This window comes from Aythya ferina (assembly GCF_964211825.1).
Source record: "Aythya ferina genome assembly, chromosome: 1".
Classification (NCBI taxonomy): domain Eukaryota; kingdom Metazoa; phylum Chordata; class Aves; order Anseriformes; family Anatidae; genus Aythya; species Aythya ferina.
The window spans coordinates 162,887,972-162,910,043 of record NC_140296.1 but is presented as its reverse complement, the minus strand read 5'-3'; the positions used below and the strand labels follow the sequence as shown (position 1 = coordinate 162,910,043).

Genomic DNA, 22,072 nt, shown 5'->3' with positions numbered 1-22,072 from the left:
TCTTCTTAGTTTGGCATCAAAATATGCACAGAATGGTGTTTTATGTCTCCCGCAGATGTGATCTCTTGTCAGTTATGTCCATGTTACTGAATCATACCAACATGTTTCACAGAAATAGCACTATGTGCTTTATTTAGCGTGTGGCTTGTTTCTCTATGCCGGAGACGTACATGAAGCTCAGTGATTCGACACAAACGTTTTCATATTTGGTCTTCGCGTTCCTGTTCATGACATTAACATTAAAGAGCCCTGTGCTGCGCTAACAACAGCAAAGAGTTGCAGAGAAAGTTGCCCGTTGGGAAGTGAATAAAGCGTACACTATCTACTGCTTCACAGGGACGCTCTGGAAATCGTAGCTCGGGAAATACGGGGGAAAAAATCACTAATTCAGTGTTTCTCAGGAGCCGGAGGTACAACGCTCGGTGAGAAAGGCTGCGGCACGGCTTCTGGGAGCTTGTGCTACCTCACTCTCTTTGAAAGCTTTTCATTTCAAGCAGGTAGCTTCTAAACGCTAGCTTTCTTCTCTGATGGGAAGAAGACCCTCTGAAGTTTAGCACTGAGTGTCTTGTCTCCCGTTATCATTAAAGGATAATTCCTAATTTACAAAGAAAAACAAAACTTTCGCTCTCTCGAGGACCGCTCGGTTCCAGGACGCGGGATTTCTGCTCCCCTCTCTCCCCAAACTCAACTCTTCCCGGAACGAGACCCCGACGGACGAAAGCAGACACCCCCACGACCCCCCAGGGGCAGAAAAGGGGCAACTTGGCGGGGGATAAAATATTTAAAAACCGCTTTATTCTCGCCCAAGAAACACAAGCCGAGCCGCCGAGCGCCGGGCGGCGGCGGGGCGGGGCGGGGCGGCCGCACCAATCAGCGCCCGCTGCGCTGCTATAAAGGGGGCGCCGCCGCCGCCGCCAGCACCGCGATCCGCGCCCGTCTCGACATGGCCGAGACCGCGCCCGCCGCAGCGCCCGCAGCCGCCGCCGCCCCGGCCCCCGCCGCCAAGGCCGCCGGCAAGAAGCCGAAGAAGGCGGCGGGTGGCTCCAAGGCGCGCAAGCCCGCGGGCCCCAGCGTCACCGAGCTGATCACCAAGGCCGTGGCCGCCTCCAAGGAGCGCAAGGGGCTCTCCCTCGCCGCGCTCAAGAAGGCGCTGGCCGCCGGCGGCTACGACGTGGAGAAGAACAACAGCCGCATCAAGCTGGGGCTCAAGAGCCTCGTCGGCAAGGGCACCCTGGTGCAGACCAAGGGCATCGGTGCGTCGGGGTCGTTCCGCCTCAGCAAGAAGCCCGGCGAGGTGAAGGAGAAGGCGCCCAAGAAGCGGGCAGCCGCGGCCAAGCCCAAGAAGCCGGCGGCCAAGAAGCCTGCCAGCGCCGCCAAGAAGCCCAAGAAGGCAGCGGTGAAGAAGAGCCCCAAGAAAGCCAAGAAGCCTGCGGCCGCTGCCACCAAGAAAGCAGCCAAGAGCCCCAAGAAGGCGACTAAGGCTGCCAAGCCCAAAAAAGCAGTGGCCGCAAAGAGCCCAGCTAAGGCAAAGGCAGTGAAGCCCAAAGCTGCCAAGCCCAAGGTGGCCAAGCCGAAAGCCGCGAAGGCGAAGAAGGCACCCAAGAAGAAATAAGCCCCTGTGGAAGAAAACCTTCCACGCTTAAACCCAACGGCTCTTTTAAGAGCCACCCAACCTTTCCCAAAAAGAGCTGAAACACTGAGGTCGATCTCTTATAGACCACGGGAACGATAGGTACTGAGAAGGATAATGCAGATACTGAGGACAACGTACGTTTTAGTTCGGGGACAGGCAGAGCAGGCTCGGACCAGACGCTCTACGGTCCTGAAATCCCCCTGCCGCTTAGAAACGGAGCGGCAAGCGAGTTAAAGCTCCGCAGCAGCGCTTTGAACCACCCGCACAGCGCCGGGATTGGCGGCGGCCCGGGGCTGCCGAGCTGCGCCCGCAGCGCTGCGAGTGTCGCGCGGCTCCGCCCCCGGACGGGGCGTGGGGAACGGCGGCAGGGCCGGGAAGGGCTGCGCCCTGCACTGCTGGGGCTCAGTTCTCCGGCTCCGATTAAAACTTTGTGGAACAACTGTTGCTTTTACTGACTGTAAACAATGAGATTGCAGCTCTTTTTCTGGACCTGTTGGTGGCTCTGAAAAGAGCCTTTGGGTTTCGATGGGAAGAGCTTCCCAGGCACGGTTCTCGGTATTCACTTGGCCTTGGCCTTGTGGCTGTCGGTCTTCTTGGGCAGCAGCACGGCCTGGATGTTGGGCAGCACCCCGCCCTGCGCGATGGTGACCTTGCCCAGCAGCTTGTTGAGCTCCTCGTCGTTGCGGATGGCCAGCTGCAGGTGGCGGGGGATGATGCGCGTCTTCTTGTTGTCGCGGGCCGCGTTGCCCGCCAGCTCCAGGATCTCGGCCGTCAGGTACTCCAGCACGGCCGCCAGGTACACCGGGGCGCCGGCGCCCACCCGCTCCGCGTAGTTGCCCTTGCGCAGCAGCCGGTGCACGCGGCCCACGGGGAACTGCAGCCCGGCCCGCGACGAGCGCGACTTGGCCTTGGCCCGCGCCTTCCCGCCCTGCTTCCCGCGCCCAGACATCACAGCGACTGACCGATCACCAGCGGAAGACGTGGAGAAATGCCGGCAGCCTCGCAGCTCGGCCTTATATCCCTTCCCAGTAAAAGCAGCGTGATTCGATAGGCCGAGAATTAGATACAGCGAAAGCAGCCAATGGGAAGGCGGATCGAATTCTGACCAATGGAGAAAGTAGACGGAGAGCTATGAGAGTAGGGATACGAATCAGCCAATGGAAACAGAGGAACGAGGAACCCCTAATTTGCATACGGTTACTATATAAGAAGGGAGCACTGCTCTGCCGGAAACACCTCAGCAGTTTCTGAAGAAGTGCGGGAGCAGACAAACGATGCCTGAGCCGGCTAAGTCTGCGCCCGCCCCCAAGAAGGGCTCCAAGAAAGCCGTCACCAAGACGCAGAAGAAGGGCGACAAGAAAAGGCGCAAGAGCCGCAAGGAGAGCTACTCGATCTACGTGTACAAGGTGCTGAAGCAGGTGCACCCCGACACGGGCATCTCGTCCAAGGCCATGGGCATCATGAACTCCTTCGTGAACGACATCTTCGAGCGCATCGCCGGCGAGGCGTCGCGCCTGGCGCACTACAACAAGCGCTCGACCATCACGTCGCGGGAGATCCAGACGGCCGTGCGGCTGCTGCTGCCCGGCGAGCTGGCCAAGCACGCCGTGTCCGAGGGCACCAAGGCGGTCACCAAGTACACCAGCTCCAAGTAGAGCGCCGCGGATCCTGTTTTTAACCCAAAGGCTCTTTTAAGAGCCACCCACCTTTTCAATAAAAGAGCTGAGGCAGTGGTGGTGGATTGCAAATATATATATTTTTTTCTTTAGACATTGCCTAGTTGAAAATAGGTATAAGTTGCAAACATGCCATAGCACCTTTAACGCACTCCTAAACGTGCACGGAAGTCCACTTGTTTCTTGTGTTTAGTTTGAGACAATAACAGGATCATCGGTGTTCCTATCGGTGCCTGCACTAAGTGTTCTGGAGAGGAGACACTTGCTTCCCGCCCCCCTCCTCCCTTCTCCTCCCCTCCTACCAGACGTTCACATAACGGGCAAGACGGCTAAAGACGAGTGTTTAATCTTGCTTAAAGGAGGCAAGAGGCTTGTCAGTGGACGACTTCGGCGTTTCCGTAGACCTAGGCGAACGGGAAAGCAATCCGGGCTGCTTCACTGCGCTGTTGCCCCCCGAGGACGGTGTACCCCGCGGCCAACTCCTGCGCTCCCGGCCGTTTCTCTGCGCTCCCCCGCAATGGAAATCTCCGCCCTGAAGCGCCCGGGGCAGCGGAGGGAGGGGGCGGGCGGGCGGCGCTGGCGATCCCCGCCGCAGTCCGACCTGAGTGAGAACTGCGCGGAGCCTCCCGGCAGGCGGCCCCGCCACGGCTCTGGGAGGGGGCGGGGCCTGGCGGCGTCAGGCGGCTCGGAGCGCGGCCCCGTTTCCCCGCGGGGAGCGGGGCCTTAAGGCGGGGGAGAGGGGGGCGGGCGGCTGTGCGGGGGCTGCAGCCAGGAAGCGTTCCCGGTGACGGAACTGAGCCTAGTTCCGCGAACTACGCCTGGGAGGGTCCTGTTATCACCCTGAACGGGCAGCGGTCGGTGAAAGAGCAGAAACAGCGATCTTACGGGCGGCGGGGCTGTGCTGCTCCCGTCCCTAGTATCCGTGTCTGCCGGCAGCGCCAGCCTCTACGCCCGCCACGCCGCTACTCGTGGGGGAGGCTCCCGCATTGCTCCTTGGGCAGCACAGCAGCCGGCGCCTAAAAGCTGCGGAGGACCGGCCCGCCCGCGGAAAGGAGCGGAGCGCTCAAGCACGGGGCTGGCCGCGGCGGGCGGGGTCAGGCGCTGCCGGCTCCGGCTCCCGGGGGGCGGGGCAGGCGGGCGGGCTTCCCGGCCCCGAAGCGCGGGCTTTTCGAGCGCCCGCCTCGGCCAATGGCAGGCGGCCTCCCGCGGGCGGCCAATGGGCGGGGGCCCTCGGCTATAAATGCCGCCGCCGCCGCGCTCTCGGCACTGCTCGGTGCTGGGGGCTGAGAGAGGGCGGCGGTGACTGTTAGGCGATGGCGCGCACAAAGCAGACGGCGCGTAAGTCGACGGGCGGGAAGGCGCCCCGCAAGCAGCTGGCCACCAAGGCGGCCCGCAAGAGCGCGCCGGCCACGGGCGGCGTGAAGAAGCCGCACCGCTACCGGCCCGGCACGGTGGCGCTGCGCGAGATCCGCCGCTACCAGAAGTCGACGGAGCTGCTGATCCGCAAGCTGCCCTTCCAGCGGCTGGTGCGCGAGATCGCGCAGGACTTCAAGACCGACCTGCGCTTCCAGAGCTCGGCCGTGATGGCGCTGCAGGAGGCGAGCGAGGCCTACCTGGTGGGGCTCTTCGAGGACACCAACCTGTGCGCCATCCACGCCAAGCGCGTCACCATCATGCCCAAGGACATCCAGCTCGCCCGCCGCATCCGCGGGGAGCGTGCCTGAGGCTCCTGACCCAGCCCTTTGCACCTCCTCTGTTCTCAGCAGAGGAGGCTGCACTCAGACCCAAAGGCTCTTTTAAGAGCCACTCCATCCTCAAAAAAGGCTGTTATTACTTACGTTTAATGGTAATGTTATATTAAATCCCCAGTCCCTCAAAACACATGAGAAACTAGTTATTTCTCTAAGTTTAATTACAGTACATATTATGAACGATAGATGCTTCCATACCAAAAGTGTTCCAACATCAGACAAACTAGATTTATCATATAGATAATTGTAAATTCTAGGAAAAAACGATGTGATAGTATTAGTACGTGTAGTCACTAGCTACCCTATGAACATGGTAATTAGCGGAACCATTACACTGTGCCTGAGGCTCCTGCCATGCCATCACCAAACCCAAAGATCCCTTTTAAGAGCCAATCCATGCACAACAAAAAGAGCTGTTGACAGTGTAAATGGTCCTGATAATTACTCTTAACATGATAATTAGTAACTATCACATCTAACATCTGTGGTGGTTGTTTTTTCTCTCTACAAATCACAATAATCTAACTAGGTTATGCCTGATTATAACGTATTTTAGAAAGCTTTTAGTATGCAGGCTCCTAGTGTCCATAATGTATACTGTAATTAAACTTAGAGAAATAACTAGTTTCTCATGTGTTTTGAGGGACTGGCGATTTAATATAACATTACCATTAAACGTAAGTAATAACAGCCTTTTTTGAGGATGGAGTGGCTCTTAAAAGAGCCTTTGGGTCTGAGTGCAGCCTCCTCTGCTGAGAACAGAGGAGGTGCAAAGGGCTGGGTCAGGAGCCTCAGGCACGCTCCCCGCGGATGCGGCGGGCGAGCTGGATGTCCTTGGGCATGATGGTGACGCGCTTGGCGTGGATGGCGCACAGGTTGGTGTCCTCGAAGAGCCCCACCAGGTAGGCCTCGCTCGCCTCCTGCAGCGCCATCACGGCCGAGCTCTGGAAGCGCAGGTCGGTCTTGAAGTCCTGCGCGATCTCGCGCACCAGCCGCTGGAAGGGCAGCTTGCGGATCAGCAGCTCCGTCGACTTCTGGTAGCGGCGGATCTCGCGCAGCGCCACCGTGCCGGGCCGGTAGCGGTGCGGCTTCTTCACGCCGCCCGTGGCCGGCGCGCTCTTGCGGGCCGCCTTGGTGGCCAGCTGCTTGCGGGGCGCCTTCCCGCCCGTCGACTTACGCGCCGTCTGCTTTGTGCGCGCCATCGCCTAACAGTCACCGCCGCCCTCTCTCAGCCCCCAGCACCGAGCAGTGCCGAGAGCGCGGCGGCGGCGGCATTTATAGCCGAGGGCCCCCGCCCATTGGCCGCCCGCGGGAGGCCGCCTGCCATTGGCCGAGGCGGGCGCTCGAAAAGCCCGCGCTTCGGGGCCGGGAAGCCCGCCCGCCTGCCCCGCCCCCCGGGAGCCGGAGCCGGCAGCGCCTGACCCCGCCCGCCGCGGCCAGCCCCGTGCTTGAGCGCTCCGCTCCTTTCCGCGGGCGGGCCGGTCCTCCGCAGCTTTTAGGCGCCGGCTGCTGTGCTGCCCAAGGAGCAATGCGGGAGCCTCCCCCACGAGTAGCGGCGTGGCGGGCGTAGAGGCTGGCGCTGCCGGCAGACACGGATACTAGGGACGGGAGCAGCACAGCCCCGCCGCCCGTAAGATCGCTGTTTCTGCTCTTTCACCGACCGCTGCCCGTTCAGGGTGATAACAGGACCCTCCCAGGCGTAGTTCGCGGAACTAGGCTCAGTTCCGTCACCGGGAACGCTTCCTGGCTGCAGCCCCCGCACAGCCGCCCGCCCCCCTCTCCCCCGCCTTAAGGCCCCGCTCCCCGCGGGGAAACGGGGCCGCGCTCCGAGCCGCCTGACGCCGCCAGGCCCCGCCCCCTCCCAGAGCCGTGGCGGGGCCGCCTGCCGGGAGGCTCCGCGCAGTTCTCACTCAGGTCGGACTGCGGCGGGGATCGCCAGCGCCGCCCGCCCGCCCCCTCCCTCCGCTGCCCCGGGCGCTTCAGGGCGGAGATTTCCATTGCGGGGGAGCGCAGAGAAACGGCCGGGAGCGCAGGAGTTGGCCGCGGGGTACACCGTCCTCGGGGGGCAACAGCGCAGTGAAGCAGCCCGGATTGCTTTCCCGTTCGCCTAGGTCTACGGAAACGCCGAAGTCGTCCACTGACAAGCCTCTTGCCTGCTTTAAGCAAGATTAAACACTCGTCTTTAGCCGTCTTGCCCGTTATGTGAACGTCTGGTAGGAGGGGAGGAGAAGGGAGGAGGGGGGCGGGAAGCAAGTGTCTCCTCTCCAGAACACTTAGTGCAGGCACCGATAGGAACACCGATGATCCTGTTATTGTCTCAAACTAAACACAAGAAACAAGTGGACTTCCGTGCACGTTTAGGAGTGCGTTAAAGGTGCTATGGCATGTTTGCAACTTATACCTATTTTCAACTAGGCAATGTCTAAAGAAAAAAATATATATATTTGCAATCCACCACCACTGCCTCAGCTCTTTTATTGAAAAGGTGGGTGGCTCTTAAAAGAGCCTTTGGGTTAAAAACAGGATCCGCGGCGCTCTACTTGGAGCTGGTGTACTTGGTGACCGCCTTGGTGCCCTCGGACACGGCGTGCTTGGCCAGCTCGCCGGGCAGCAGCAGCCGCACGGCCGTCTGGATCTCCCGCGACGTGATGGTCGAGCGCTTGTTGTAGTGCGCCAGGCGCGACGCCTCGCCGGCGATGCGCTCGAAGATGTCGTTCACGAAGGAGTTCATGATGCCCATGGCCTTGGACGAGATGCCCGTGTCGGGGTGCACCTGCTTCAGCACCTTGTACACGTAGATCGAGTAGCTCTCCTTGCGGCTCTTGCGCCTTTTCTTGTCGCCCTTCTTCTGCGTCTTGGTGACGGCTTTCTTGGAGCCCTTCTTGGGGGCGGGCGCAGACTTGGCCGGCTCGGGCATGGCGATCACCGTCTCACAGCAAACAGCACCGCTTCCGTTTCTCCTCGCAGCAGCGCAGTGCCACACCCGCCCGCCGCAGCCGCTCTTATAGGGGCGCGATGCAGAGCAGCGGCTCCACCGCTCCGCGCCGCCATTGGCTGGAAGTTTGGCTTTGTGTCGTCACCGAACGCCAGACTTCGGCATTGGACGCCTTTGGATCCTCACTGCCATTGGCTGCCGGCGTTCTGCCGCCCTCGCAGCCAATCAGCGCTGCCGCCCGCGGTCCGCCCGAGCCGAATATAAGGCGGCGGGGGCGGCCCTAGGCAGGTCGCTGCGTGCGGTGTTTGCTGGAGTCGCTGCGATGTCTGGGCGCGGGAAGCAGGGCGGGAAGGCGCGGGCCAAGGCCAAGTCGCGCTCGTCGCGGGCCGGGCTGCAGTTCCCCGTGGGCCGCGTGCACCGGCTGCTGCGCAAGGGCAACTACGCGGAGCGGGTGGGCGCCGGCGCCCCGGTGTACCTGGCGGCCGTGCTGGAGTACCTGACGGCCGAGATCCTGGAGCTGGCGGGCAACGCGGCCCGCGACAACAAGAAGACGCGCATCATCCCCCGCCACCTGCAGCTGGCCATCCGCAACGACGAGGAGCTCAACAAGCTGCTGGGCAAGGTCACCATCGCGCAGGGCGGGGTGCTGCCCAACATCCAGGCCGTGCTGCTGCCCAAGAAGACCGACAGCCACAAGGCCAAGGCCAAGTGAATACCGAGAACCGTGCCTGGGAAGCTCTTCCCATCAAAACCCAAAGGCTCTTTTAAGAGCCACCCACAAAATCATAAAAGAGCTGGGTTATTTTTTGTGTTTGTTATTACTTAAATAACAATTTTTACTTGAATGCGGAATTGCTTGTTTTCCTGTTACCACACATATAATTTTGTCAGAACTAAAATATATGGTGACACATGAACGTTACTTTATCTGCTACTCTCATTTCTTTCTCTAGTAGTTGCATATGTCAATGAGCAAGGGAAAGCAGTAATGGCTGCTATACTATTGAAGAACAAGAAAGGAATTGAGTCCTCTATAAACAAAAGGAAAAAGCTTTCCCCATTATTGCAGTGATAATTGGAGTAGCATCAAGAAATGCTCGTATTTATATCTCAATGGAAAAACCATACACGCTAGTGTGAGTTGTCGTAATGTAAGTTATTCACCAAATTTTACTATATTTTATGTTAATGTCGAACAGAGTATTTCAGCTCCTTTAGAGAATGTGTGGGTGGCTCTTAAAAGAGCCGTTGGGTTTAAGTGCGGATCAAGAGTTTTCTTCCATGGGGGCTTACTTCTTCTTGGGTGCCGCCTTCTTTGCCTTGGCTGCTTTGGGTTTGGCAGCCTTGGGCTTGGCAGCTTTGGGCTTCACTGCCTTTGCCTTAGCCGGGCTCTTTGCTGCCACTGCCTTTTTGGGCTTGGCAGCCTTGGTCGCCTTCTTGGGGCTCTTGGCTGCTTTCTTGGTGGCAGCAGCTGCAGGCTTCTTGGCTTTCTTGGGGCTCTTCTTCACCGCCGCCTTCTTGGGCTTCTTGGCGGCGCTGGCGGGCTTCTTGGCCGCCGGCTTCTTGGGCTTGGCCGTGGCCGCCCGCTTCTTGGGCGCCTTCTCCTTCACCTCGCCGGGCTTCTTGCTGAGGCGAAAGGAGCCGGAGGCGCCGGTGCCCTTGGTCTGCACCAGGGTGCCCTTGCCGACGAGGCTCTTGAGCCCCAGCTTGATGCGGCTGTTGTTCTTCTCCACGTCGTAGCCGCCGGCGGCCAGCGCCTTCTTGAGCGCGGCGAGGGAGAGCCCCTTGCGCTCCTTGGAGGCGGCCACGGCCTTGGTGATCAGCTCGGTGACGCTGGGGCCCGCGGGCTTGCGCGCCTTGGAGCCGCCCGCCGCCTTCTTCGGCTTCTTGCCGGCGGCCTTGGCGGCGGGGGTCGGGGCGGCGGCGGGCGCCGCCTCGGCAGCGGGAGCGGGCGCAGTCTCGGACATGTCGGCGCGTCGCAGAGCTGGGCGCAGCGGCTGGCGGCGGCCGGCGGGGCCCTTATTTATGGGAGCGCAGCGGGCGCTGATTGGTGCGGCTGCAGAGCCCGCCCCTCCCCGCCGCCCGGCGCGCTGCCTCTCCGCTTGTGTTTCTTCCTCCTCGAAAAAGTGTGTTTTTCGTAAAAATTCGTCACCGCGGCACCCCGTTTCTTCACAGCGGTGCTGGGGACAGAATGTAGTTTGGTCTTGTGGTTTTTCTTTCGCCTCAGGGTTAAAATGGTTTTCGTGCGAGGCTGGAATCCTTGAGTTTGGGGTTTGCACGCAGAGCCGGACAGTAAGATTTTTATTTTTACTTTTGAATTACAACTCTACTTCTGACAGCACTGCCATACTGGCAGCGAATTCGTGTTCTTGAGACGGTTTTTCATCAGGGTAGTCTAAAATGGAGGTAATCCCGAGTCATTTTCATCGCTTAAATTAGCTTTGAAAAGAAGCAAGTAACACAAAGTAGCCTCTGAGCTCTGAAACTGGGTTATGAGTTATTTCCCGTAATACGGCTTCATCTCTTAAAAATAATGAAACCTTCGGGCATACTGCCCTATATAGCTTTACACAGGACTTATAAAAAGTAAAAGAAAGATGTCTTTCACCAGAAATGTTTACATTAAAACCACGTCTGTTCAATTAGCTGGTGTGTTCAACATCTTATAAGAAGATAGAGAAGTTTTTCCTCTGTTTCCTTTATTTTTCTGCATTCTTGTATTAACCTTTTGCTTAATTATATTTCTGTTTCTTTCTCCAAAAGAGTTCTTTTCCTTAAGCAAGATAGGCACATTTGTTCATATTTTCAGATTTTAAGACCAACTATCTATTTTTGTGTTTATCTTTGTACTGTACTGCAGGGTACTTTGTCAGACAAATAGAGCACTTGAGCAAAAAATAATCAAAGTGTAACGTGCATGTTTTCCCTGTGAAAAACAAATAATAAAATATAACCAGGTTAGACTGCAGGAAGTTTTTTAATATTATGATTTAAATCCACTGGCTTAATCAATTATCTCCTTAGTACTCTTGCGGTAAATTAGAGCAGGGGATTAAAGGAAACCATTAGGAGGAAATTCTATAATACAACAATAGTTCACTATTTCTCATGAAAATGTCTTTTTTTTTTGCCTTTTTTTTTTTTTTTCCCTTAAATTTCAGGTCAAGAATGCTGTTAAATAACCTGTGAGAACTTTATTTTGCATATAAGTGCATCTTTCTAAATTGAATTTCAATATGGTACATTATTTGCTAAGTTTTGTAAATACAACCAATAGATTTCTCAATTCATACGCATGTACCTGCTGTCTCCTCTCCTTAGCACACTTCTTTACTCTAGAAGATCATGTGTGGAACTCTAAAGTCATAATTAGTATCATGAGTCTTAATAATGTCCAGGTTATAATGAGAGATATGTTTCTGTTGGCATGTCTTCTATGTCATACTCATTTTAATGTACAAGTTATTATTATAATCCTGTATTTCATTTGTCCAGAAGTACATGAAACACAGCAAATACGTAAAGCATAGCCACAAATCTTCCATCTTACAGCATATATTTTTTTTTATCTGCACATAAACGTTAAAACAAGGATCAAGATGGCCAGTGCCATAGTTCATGAGACTTGTAGAAGCAGAATCCAAATAGGACCCGTCCAGACAGAATCTTTTCATAGGCTACTGGATGAACCCTCATGAAAACAGAAAATAACCCCGACTTTGCCTTCCAGTTATTAACTGCTGTTGCAGAAGAGATCATAAACACAACTAAGGCGAGAAGACAGGATGCAGCAGCAGGCTTTTGTCTTGCTCTGAGGCTTCACACAAGATGGAATAACTTACAACCACAACACAGATTTTCCTGCTCTCAGCACTGATCCTGCTGCCAGCAGGCATTTTTTTTTTCTCCTCTCTCTCTCTCTTTTTTTTTTTTTTTTTTTTTTTTTTTTTTTTTTTTTTTGTAGGTCATTGAGGAAACTGCTTAAACAAAGAAATGAGGCCATAGCAGCTTTTGGAAAATTCTTCTCTTGACTTGCTCAGGTTGCTGAGGCAGAGCATTGTTCAGTCCTGTTATCACGAATTTCCCTTCCCTTGTTACAAGGTCAGAGAGTGGCAAAACATGCACATGCACATACATGAAAAGGAGCTCAAGTTTTGAACTGGCAGATGAGAAAAAACTGGGTGGCGGGGGCGGGGTGGTAGGGGGTGCGGTTTCTTTTTCCAAGCCAGGAGTCTGTGATGTGGGATAAACTGAATATGTATAAAATGAATTTTTTAGGATGGGCTGGATAGAGGAGTTACTTGTTTAGAAACATGCAGTACAATGTGGGAAAGAATAGGAGACCTTAGTAAATCACTTGATATTATGAAAATGCAGTCATTTGACTTGCTTCACTTCACTTCACACAGACATTCTTGTGGATTGGGGCAATAGAGGGGACAGTTTAAAGGTCTTGTTAGTGGTGCTGATTTACCATGACTCAGGTGTAGCCAGTGTGAGAAACTGCCAAGAGATGTGGTAGCATTCGAGAGTGGCTTTTGTCTACAAAAGACAGAATGGCATTACTTGCAAAAGTATGGCAACAATATAAGGAGATCAAGTGAATTTGGAGCTAATATCTACACTGATGCTGAATTTCATTAACGCTTGTTATATGCGATTTATTTAGATTAATTCTGACTTTTGGGTAGTCCACATATACCCAGAAAACAAATGAAGTCACAAAGTCACTCATCACAATGGAAATCTGTCAGGCTTAGGATGATTTGTGGTTCACTTTTCAGCTATGGATGTAGGATTTTATTTAAAAACTGGTTTATCGTGCTGTTCTAAATCATAATACATTTTTACATTAAAAAACAAACAAACAAACACTTCTGTATCTCAATAGGAAAGAGTTACTATTGCATACTGCTCAGTGTCTGGGACTGATTCTTTCCCATAATAAAAGGATTTTATTATTCATAGACTTTTAAAATTCCCAGATAGATCAGTATTATCTTTACATAAGAAAATGATAGGCAGAGGCAGAAAGTTTGCTGTTATCTAGTTAAAGAGATCTATACAGCCTTTACCTTTTTCATTAAAATGAACTCCCTGCGAAATTATTCAGATTTCCAACATTCAGCTTTAGTTTGATGCGAAGCAAAAGAGAAATAGCTCCTGGATCATTCCGGGCCATTTATTGAATCATTGAACAGCTTGCGTTGGAAGGGACCTTAAAAATCATCTAGTTCCAACCCCTCTGCAATGGGCGGGGATGCCACCCCCTAGATCAGATTGCCCAGGGCCTCATCCAGCCTGGTCTTCGGCATTTCCAAGGATGCAGCACCCACACTTTCTCTGGGCAACCTGTTCCAGTGCCTTACCACCTTCTCAGAGAAGTATTTCCTCCTAACATCTAATCTAAATCTCCCCTCTTTTAGTTCAAAACAATTCCCCCTTGTCCTGTCATTATCTGTCTGAGCAAAAAGTCGCTCTCCATCTTTTTTATAAGCCTCCTTTAAGTACTGAAAGGCTGCAGTGTGGTCACCCTGGAGCCTTCTATTCTTCAGGCTGAACCTCTCCAGATGCTCTCAGTCTTGTCCAGGTAGTATATCCATGTAACCACAAGATGGTTTGCCCACTTTGTCTAACTAGAAACAAGATAACTAATTAAAAAAAAAAAAAAAAAAAAAAAAGTTTTCAAGCAAGGCTATCAGTCAACCCTCAAAAGATAGAGTTGCTGTTGGCCAATTTCTATCTCACAGCTTCCTTTGAAATTAAAGAGGTATCAGCATAGCTATCTAACATCAGCCAATTGCTTCTTATAGTTACATATCATTTGATGAATTACTTTGGAAAGAGCCTGAGGAATACACTAGCAAGACACAAAAGGTGGAATAGCTGAAGATTTTGTGGCAATTGTTGATTTAACTTTTGTTTTTTTTTCTCCAAAATGGGCATACAACTTATTTTCTCACAATTAATATAAAAGTTGAATTTTATAAAACTTGTTATGAACTATTAAGTAATATACACTTTTTCTTTCTTTTTTTTTTTTTTTTCTATTTATAAATTCTATTCTATACCCTAAAGTTATCCCTCTTGACTTCATTGCTACCTCCATATAAACTTCCATTCCAGGTAATTGGCTCTGCACTATCAACATCGTTATACTCTCCCTGCCCCCCAAAAAATTGCATTTTAAGGAAAGATTAAAAGCAAGTGTGGAAATTGACAGAAGTTGCATGTGGGGAAGATGACTGTTAAAAAAAAATAGTAGCATGGAACAAAAGAGCATGGAACTTGAGCTACTGACAAGCTAAACATTTGAAAATAAATAAAATAAAATAAAATTAGAAATATAGGAAGAAACCGTGGAGACTAGAGAAGTAGAGAATAGGCTAACAAGGCATGTCTGTGTAATAAATGGCTCAGTCTTCAAAATAGGACTATAATCAAAGTTTACAATTTATTAAAGGAATAGAGGTAAGCAAACAGCGCTGGGTGCGCCGGGAGTCTCCGCTCCACCAAGACACACACCAGTTACATAAAGCAGCTGATTTTTATGCTCCTAGGCTAATACATATTCATTACTACTTCTAAAAAAAAACCAGGGTTATTATAATTAGTTTCCGGAATCCAAACACTCCTACTGGAACACGCGTATCAGTCTCCGGTGGTCCCTCTAGGGGTCTCTAGGGGTCTCTCGTGCTGAAGGCTCATAGTCTTCCTCCTTCTTGTCCTTCTCCTTTGTCCAACGTGGCTGTACGTCAGAGACTTGTGCAATATCCCCTGCAAGCTTTGTCTTTTAGTTGTTCTTCAGCTCTCCCCGTCTTCTTAATCTCCTGGCCAGATATCAGAGACTTGCATAGTGTCCCATGCAATAGTCATAATAGTTAGCAGTTATTCTGAAACCCCCAGATATCAGAGACTTGAAGAAAAAGCCTACAAATACATTTCCTTTCAAGCTCTCTATTGACATGAATTGCTAAAACATTCCTTTGCAAGATACAAGAACATGCAAGATATATTATGATATATAATTAAGATATATAATGCAAGATACATTAACCACTCTGTTTTTCTTAGACTTGTGGTTATACAAGGGTATGTAAGACAGAAGGTCACATGCATCATACCATGCGGCCCTAGCATTGTTCCATACTGACATGAATCAGATGAACATATCTCACATCTGCAAGAATAGGAAGTGAAAGCATTGTATATTTTCCAAGAAAAAATAGAATAAATGTGTAGTTTTTGCTAGATTCCAAGCTCCAAATTAAGGCATAATTTCAAGAATCAGTTCAGCTCAATCAGTCAATATAAAGTTTCATTTCAATGTGATATAAATACAAAATGAAATATGAAAATGAAATGAAAAAATACAATATGAAAATACTACTGTTTTGGATTACTTTATATGTGTATACCAATGATTTCTAAAAAAGTTTAATTTTACTGATAAGAAGTGCAGATTCAAGTAGAAAGTAGCCATTCATCATTTTTCTTTTCCATTTACCTTATTCCTTTAACAAGCTGGGAGTGTCACAGGAGACACAGCGTATGACATGTTTGGAAAATGTATTCAAGAGTTTGGAAACCTGTAGGATGCGTAGAATGGAAACTGTGTACCATTGATATTGAAATTGAATATTTGTAGTCATTCAGGCAAACATTCAGGATCTTTTTGGCAAATGTGAACATGTGAAAAATCACTTCACAATGGCACATTAACTTGACTGTTTCTTTCTTTGCTGCAGCACATGTTGCGTGTGTCATCCAACATCTCCCAGTGCTGCATGTTTGGACCACTGCTGTCTGTCCTGTCCATGGTGAAACAGCAGCTCCTTTCCACTTCAGCTTTATTCTGGAGAAGGAGGAGGCATTCTCCTAGGCTGTCCACTCCACAAACAGCCTCATTAAAATGCTGGTTTACCCAGCCAAGTCTTTATTTGCACTTCAAGGCTTTGAGAACAAAATATTAGTTTTGACTTCTAACCGGCACCTGCAGCAGTATGGGTATAGGTTTTGTCAGGGTGAAATAAGAAATGACAGGTGTGTAGCAGTACACCTTGTTGTAGAACTCTAAAGTCCTGTATGGTTTCCTACATCAGTAAGCAGTGTGGACAGACGTGGGGTGGTTGAGCTGCTTCCTAATTGCCTGGTGACTTGGCTTAGGAGAAAATCTTTGATCAGTTCTGGAAAGAAGTGCTACACAGATGGGAAGAGTGCCACCAGCTGCAGTACTTCAGGAGGAGGAAGACATCTGCGCCACCCTTCCCCCTTGTAGCCTGTGGTATATGAGCAGCAGAGGACTGCAAGATCACAGAGGACTGCGCTGAGAACACAGATAAGATGCTGAAAAGTTGGTATTCGTGGCTCCTTCCCAGACTTTTTGAGGTTGGGAAAACTATGCATTTCAGGAGCTGGTAGTCCTTTCCTTCTTGGTGATACCCAGGGAATTATAGAGGTGTGAGGTTTTTTTTGGTGTTGTTTGTATTCCTCCTATAAGCTTTTTCATTTGGTTCCTCCAGCCCCTATCTGCTGTTTCCTCCTTCCCTCTCATAAATAAACAAACAAACAAACAAGTGTTATGGGCCTTGCAGAGCATTCTAGAAACTTCCCTGGCAAGATTTCTCTACATGCAGCCCAGTATTCACAGGATGAGCCTTGGTACCAGCAAAATCACTGGGATATTCCAATTTTTGGTGATGCTTTCCTAACATGGCTTATGGGCCCTTACCCTGGCTGCTTCACCTGTCAGTAGGACCTCTGCATAGGAATGTGTGGGTGACCAGAAGTAAGCACTTCCCTCTAGGATGTTGCCAACTATTTCCTGGGCATATGGGCACCTGAGGCAGGTGGTCAGTGCTGCTCAGCTTTGGTTCACAGGTTCCCTGGGATTTTGGTCTCTCCTTAAACTATTCAACCACTTACATCACTGTGTCACCTCTGCCACTGTCCATCTCCTTTGTCCATTCTTTTCTTGCTGTAGATCTACCCCTGCGTGCTTGACTGCACACAGACAACTGAGGCAGGATGGGGAGGGTGATACCTATTCTTTGTTCAGTTGGACAAAGGAATGATAAAAATATCTTCTCTGGTGCTTAATATCTCCTACAAGCTTCACCTCTCTAGGCCAACCACACTGACATTCAGCACATTTCTTGGCTGAGTTGCTATAGTTCAAAACCTCAATCCAGGGATACAAAGTAGGCACATTTGGTGAGGTAGGGAGGAGATAGATGTTACGTATTTAATAATGTCAGGCTTTGCTTGTATACTGTAGAGAAGAAATGGTTCTTCTCTGGGAGGAGGAGTGCTGGTGTGTAACAGATTGCTGGAGACAAGAGAAACAAAGAGCAGGAGGCACCTTCAGATGGGTGAAGTGGATGAGAGGGAAAAGAGGTGAAATAAAGAGAAAGCAAAGACAGAACAGACTGATGGGCAGCACTGTTGACACCTATGATACTTTGCAGTCAATATTCACTCAAACAGCTGTTGTGGTTTAACCCGGCCTGCAGCTGAACACCACACAGCCATTTGCTCACCCTCCCCCCTCCCTCTCTGGGATGGAGGAGAGAAACAGGAAAGTGAAGCCTGTGAGTTGAGATAAAGACAGTTTATTAAGACAGAAAAATAATACTAACAATAATAATAATAATAATAATGATATTAGGAAGAAAATTAACTCTGTCATAACTGAAACCAGGACAACAGCAATCCTGAATTGGGTCATTCCAAGTAGGAAATTGGTCATCTTTACACAAATCAAAGGGAGCCTACCGTGACATTAATCCAGCAGCAGGTATCTTGAGAATCCAAGAAATCCTGGCATAAATTGCCTTAAAGTATGGCAAATGGAAAGGAGGAAAAAGGACATAGAAAAAGGAAGTATGGTTTCCTTGTGGGAACAGAATCCTGTCAAATGCAGAAGCATAAGCAGAACTGGAGTAAAATCTTCCTCTATGCAGTTAACATGATATACAAAGCCTTTTTGTTCTGTACTGCTGGATAAGGGTCGGATTTTCCATCCCATGGAACCAGAACCCAAAATTCTTCCAAATGTCATTCTGTGCTCAGGGAATCCACTCTTTGGTAAAACTGGAAAGCACACAAAAGGCCAGGGGAAGCACAGGCTGGTTGTGTGTCTCTGCGTGCTGTTCCTGTGGGAAAGACAGTGTTTCAAGAGAACAAAAGGGTGCTAAAACCGCTTCTTTAAAATGTGCAGATTTCTTCTTTGTCTTAAGTAAATTCCCATTTCCTTTGACATCAGGTTGGTAGACCCATGCCTGAGGAATGATTTCAGCTTCCTCTTTCTCAGCTCTCCATCTAATTTAGAACAATGTGTCTAGTAAGGCATCTAACAAAACTTGGTGACTGATGTTTTTGTTTTCTTATGCTTGTGACTGCCTGGTGAACTCCCAGAAGAAAACTGGTTTATGCTGCCTGGGATTTACTTAGTGAACCTTCTGGTGCTGATTCCAGCTGTTTTTTCCATCTCTTTCCATGACATTTAACTTTCTCTCCCAGAAAATATGTAATACGCACCTGTGTCTATTAGGGAGAATATTTTGCAGGCAATAAATGGCAGAGAGATGATAATTGTTTGTCTGCAAAATCCAATAACAGGGTTTGAATTTAGAATCTCTTCATCTAATAAATAATAATAAATGAGAGTTTCTAAGGGTACGGGTCATATGCAAATCAAAGTGTTAAGCTATTTGGTAAAGTACTTGCTAATATCAGTGATGGTAGTCATAGTTCTGAGGAAAGGAGGAACTTTCACACTTCATCTCATGCCAGGATGTTCCTACAGTTGTTAACTATTCGACTGTGCTGGGCCCATATTAATTTGTTCTTGTGTGGCTAATGATAGCACAGAAAATTAGTGAATGATAACTCCCATGTGGAGCTCTTAATTAGGCAAAGGGTGGGTTTCCTGCATAATCTGTGCAAATGAGAATGTGTTACAGATGGATGGGAGGTAGGAAGACTCCTGAAATACTTGCCCCTAGTGTGGGTTGAGTGAAGGATTTTGGCTGATGAAGGGCATGGTGCTGGGTTGTCCTGAGTGCTGCCTGTGCATATTATCCTGTTCCACACAGGGTGAGGGGCCACTCCTTGCTGGGAGCTCTGCTAGAGCCTCCCTTCCTATGTGGAGATCCCTCCTGCTGGGCTGTCCGTGTGTGGAGCTTGGAGCTGCAGGTGTAGCTACCATGTGAAGCAATAGAGTGAGTATGCAGGCCTAAAACTCAAGGGAACTGAGGAGGAAACAGCTGGGGAAAATGGGGAGGAGAGGGAGCAGTGGGGACTAGTGTTGTGCAAGCAGGTCAGTGCCCTGCTGTGACTCAGTCCTGAGCCTGATTGCTGCAGGCTGTCCTCTCCGAGTCTTCATTTGTGGCTATTTGCTGTGAGGGAAGGGGTCAGTAATCCAATAAGAAAGGGGTGAATGATGCTGTATGTGAGGTGGACACCACAGCACTCTGTGTCTTGACGCAGCAGAAGGAAGACCTGATGTCCTTGCCCAACTGTGCCAGGGTCCCAGCACGGAAGTCTTATCACAGTGATCTTTGAGGCTGCTGCATCCCAATTTTCATCCGGAAAACAACTGTACACCCCCTTAACGGTAACATCCGCGGGTAACAAATACCCTAACATCTCTGGCCACGGGCTAGGGCCCTCCCACCTGTTTTTTCTCATCAGAGTGATGCAGCCCCCGGTGGTGGCAACCACCGCCATTCCGGCCAATGGGGAGCAACACCGCATGGGCTCAAATTGCCTCGTTAGGCAATTAACCACCTCTGTTTGGATTTAACCTCCCGGCTCCACGCATCGTGGGCCGGGGACTCTCCCCGAGTGGCACCTGTGCCAGCCGAACTGGCCGAGCACACTGTGTCCGAGGGCGCCAAGGCCACCAAGTACACCAGCTCAGGTACATCACTTCCATATCGATCCTTTGTGACTCCCGTGGCTCTTTTCACAGCCACCCACTTTTTCATTTGAAAGGCTTTGTCAGTGCTCTCTGTCCTGTAAACCTAGCTTGCATTATTTATTTTGAGACCAACTTAAGCGTATTTTTTCATTCTGTTGCAGATTTCCCACTGAAGATGAGATGTGTTATTTGACCTTATAAAACATACGGTGCCTAGAAAACCCGGGAAAGCCCGTCAGGGGGCAGTAGAGACTAGGACAACACAAAAAGTAACACAGATCTCACCCATCTGAATATTCCACGCTAAAATAATTCATGGTCTTGCATTAGAAACCTTAGAATAAAGAAATATTATGAAATACCTAATAATAACCTCTAACGTATGTTTTAAGTATAAGATAAATGTTCTCTTTGTGGATTTGTTAAATATACGAAAGGATATAAGTATATTTGATTATGTACACTACTGCAAAAGTAAAGCCGATGATACAGGAGCAAGAACAAAGGACTGAGCATCGACATGACTTTCCCTTTCTGCCCTTGCACACAGCAGGGATGCTCATTGAGCAGTGCCACACATGTGTAAGAATTGCCACAAGTAACTAACAGTGTAGCCCAGAAGAGTGCAGTAAAGGGTGGTGGTAAAGAAGCTACTGAAATCAAGTTGTGATTATAGCATAGAAAGCACTAAGTTTGTGTACATTAAACACAGTGTCAGGACCAGGAGATAAAACACAGGTATAACACAAGGACTATTAAGTAATCCACGCTGAAGATGTATTTAAGATCGGAGAATGTACCCTTAGTAATATTTAATGGTAATTAAAGCCCTTTCAGTGAAAAGGTGGGTGGCTCTTAAAAGAGCCTTTGGGTTAAAAACAGGATCCGCGGCGCTCTACTTGGAGCTGGTGTACTTGGTGACCGCCTTGGTGCCCTCGGACACGGCGTGCTTGGCCAGCTCGCCGGGCAGCAGCAGCCGCACGGCCGTCTGGATCTCCCGCGACGTGATGGTCGAGCGCTTGTTGTAGTGCGCCAGGCGCGACGCCTCGCCGGCGATGCGCTCGAAGATGTCGTTCACGAAGGAGTTCATGATGCCCATGGCCTTGGACGAGATGCCCGTGTCGGGGTGCACCTGCTTCAGCACCTTGTACACGTAGATCGAGTAGCTCTCCTTGCGGCTCTTGCGCCTTTTCTTGTCGCCCTTCTTCTGCGTCTTGGTGACGGCTTTCTTGGAGCCCTTCTTGGGGGCGGGCGCAGACTTGGCCGGCTCGGGCATGGCGATCACCGTCTCACAGCAAACAGCACCGCTTCCGTTTCTCCTCGCAGCAGCGCAGTGCCGCACCCGCCCGCCGCAGCCGCTCTTATAGGGGCGCGATGCAGAGCAGCGGCTCCACCGCTCCGCGCCGCCATTGGCTGGAAGTTTGGCTTTGTGTCGTCACCGAACGCCAGACTTCGGCATTGGACGCCTTTGGATCCTCACTGCCATTGGCTGCCGGCGTTCTGCCGCCCTCGCAGCCAATCAGCGCTGCCGCCCGCGGTCCGCCCGAGCCGAATATAAGGCGGCGGGGGCGGCCCTAGGCAGGTCGCTGCGTGCGGTGTTTGCTGGAGTCGCTGCGATGTCTGGGCGCGGGAAGCAGGGCGGGAAGGCGCGGGCCAAGGCCAAGTCGCGCTCGTCGCGGGCCGGGCTGCAGTTCCCCGTGGGCCGCGTGCACCGGCTGCTGCGCAAGGGCAACTACGCGGAGCGGGTGGGCGCCGGCGCCCCGGTGTACCTGGCGGCCGTGCTGGAGTACCTGACGGCCGAGATCCTGGAGCTGGCGGGCAACGCGGCCCGCGACAACAAGAAGACGCGCATCATCCCCCGCCACCTGCAGCTGGCCATCCGCAACGACGAGGAGCTCAACAAGCTGCTGGGCAAGGTCACCATCGCGCAGGGCGGGGTGCTGCCCAATATCCAGGCCGTGCTGCTGCCCAAGAAGACCGACAGCCACAAGGCCAAGGCCAAGTGAACATATTTATGATACGTTTGGAAACATCCACAAAAGGCTCTTTTCAGAGCCACCCACAAAATTCACAAAGAGTTGAGTCATGCTTTGTAGTTCTGAGTTTCCTAATGAATGCTGATGCAAATGTGTAAATTGTTTCTTGTTAGTGTTT

At 51.0% G+C, this 22,072-nt stretch overlaps 8 protein-coding genes and 2 pseudogenes across 10 annotated transcripts; 5 read left to right on the top strand and 5 right to left on the bottom strand.

Annotated features, from left to right (window-relative positions):
* Window positions 1-943: 943 nt before the first annotated feature.
* Window positions 944-2,623, top strand: LOC311429788 (histone H1.01 pseudogene; annotated as a pseudogene). Its single transcript has one exon. The product of its transcript is annotated as a histone H1.01 pseudogene (transcript).
* LOC311429794 (histone H2A-IV) lies at window positions 2,127-2,582 on the bottom strand (the record flags this gene model as incomplete). Its single annotated transcript, XM_084505989.1, has 1 exon — window positions 2,127-2,582. The coding sequence occupies one exon, from the start codon at window positions 2,580-2,582 to the stop codon at window positions 2,193-2,195; it is 390 nt and encodes a 129-aa protein (XP_084362115.1). The 3' UTR covers window positions 2,127-2,192.
* Window positions 2,624-2,907: 284 nt separating the features above from the next.
* LOC311429797 (histone H2B 5) lies at window positions 2,908-3,381 on the top strand (the record flags this gene model as incomplete). Its single annotated transcript, XM_084505992.1, has 1 exon — window positions 2,908-3,381. One exon carries the CDS (start codon window positions 2,908-2,910, stop codon window positions 3,286-3,288), a length of 381 nt encoding a protein of 126 aa, XP_084362118.1. The 3' UTR covers window positions 3,289-3,381.
* A 1,193-nt stretch (window positions 3,382-4,574) lies between these two features.
* On the bottom strand, window positions 4,575-6,262 carry LOC311429790 (histone H3.2; the record flags this gene model as incomplete). The annotated part of the gene is made up of 1 exon (XM_084505985.1): window positions 4,575-6,262. One exon carries the CDS (start codon window positions 6,260-6,262, stop codon window positions 5,852-5,854), a length of 411 nt encoding a protein of 136 aa, XP_084362111.1. The 3' UTR covers window positions 4,575-5,851.
* Window positions 4,623-8,036, top strand: LOC311429789 (histone H3.2; the record flags this gene model as incomplete). The annotated part of the gene is made up of 1 exon (XM_084505984.1): window positions 4,623-8,036. One exon carries the CDS (start codon window positions 4,623-4,625, stop codon window positions 5,031-5,033), a length of 411 nt encoding a protein of 136 aa, XP_084362110.1. The 3' UTR covers window positions 5,034-8,036.
* LOC311429795 (histone H2B 5) lies at window positions 7,520-8,126 on the bottom strand. The gene has a single exon (XM_084505990.1). It carries the CDS (start codon window positions 7,975-7,977, stop codon window positions 7,597-7,599), a length of 381 nt encoding a protein of 126 aa, XP_084362116.1. The 5' UTR covers window positions 7,978-8,126; the 3' UTR covers window positions 7,520-7,596.
* A 155-nt stretch (window positions 8,127-8,281) lies between these two features.
* LOC311429787 (histone H1.01 pseudogene) lies at window positions 8,282-9,979 on the bottom strand (annotated as a pseudogene). The gene has a single exon. The product of its transcript is annotated as a histone H1.01 pseudogene (transcript).
* On the top strand, window positions 8,318-8,917 carry LOC311429793 (histone H2A-IV; the record flags this gene model as incomplete). The annotated part of the gene is made up of 1 exon (XM_084505988.1): window positions 8,318-8,917. The coding sequence occupies one exon, from the start codon at window positions 8,318-8,320 to the stop codon at window positions 8,705-8,707; it is 390 nt and encodes a 129-aa protein (XP_084362114.1). The 3' UTR covers window positions 8,708-8,917.
* A 10,784-nt stretch (window positions 9,980-20,763) lies between the features above and the next one.
* Window positions 20,764-21,194, bottom strand: LOC311429796 (histone H2B 5; the record flags this gene model as incomplete). Its single annotated transcript, XM_084505991.1, has 1 exon — window positions 20,764-21,194. One exon carries the CDS (start codon window positions 21,192-21,194, stop codon window positions 20,814-20,816), a length of 381 nt encoding a protein of 126 aa, XP_084362117.1. The 3' UTR covers window positions 20,764-20,813.
* Window positions 21,195-21,534: 340 nt separating this feature from the next.
* On the top strand, window positions 21,535-22,053 carry LOC311429791 (histone H2A-IV; the record flags this gene model as incomplete). The annotated part of the gene is made up of 1 exon (XM_084505986.1): window positions 21,535-22,053. One exon carries the CDS (start codon window positions 21,535-21,537, stop codon window positions 21,922-21,924), a length of 390 nt encoding a protein of 129 aa, XP_084362112.1. The 3' UTR covers window positions 21,925-22,053.
* Between the last annotated feature and the right edge of the window lie 19 nt (window positions 22,054-22,072).

Bases quoted from the DNA above. Each gene is read 5' to 3' on its own strand.
- LOC311429795 (XM_084505990.1), bottom strand. From the start codon at position 7,977: ATGCCCGAGCCGGCCAAGTCTGCGCCCGCCCCCAAGAAGGGCTCCAAG.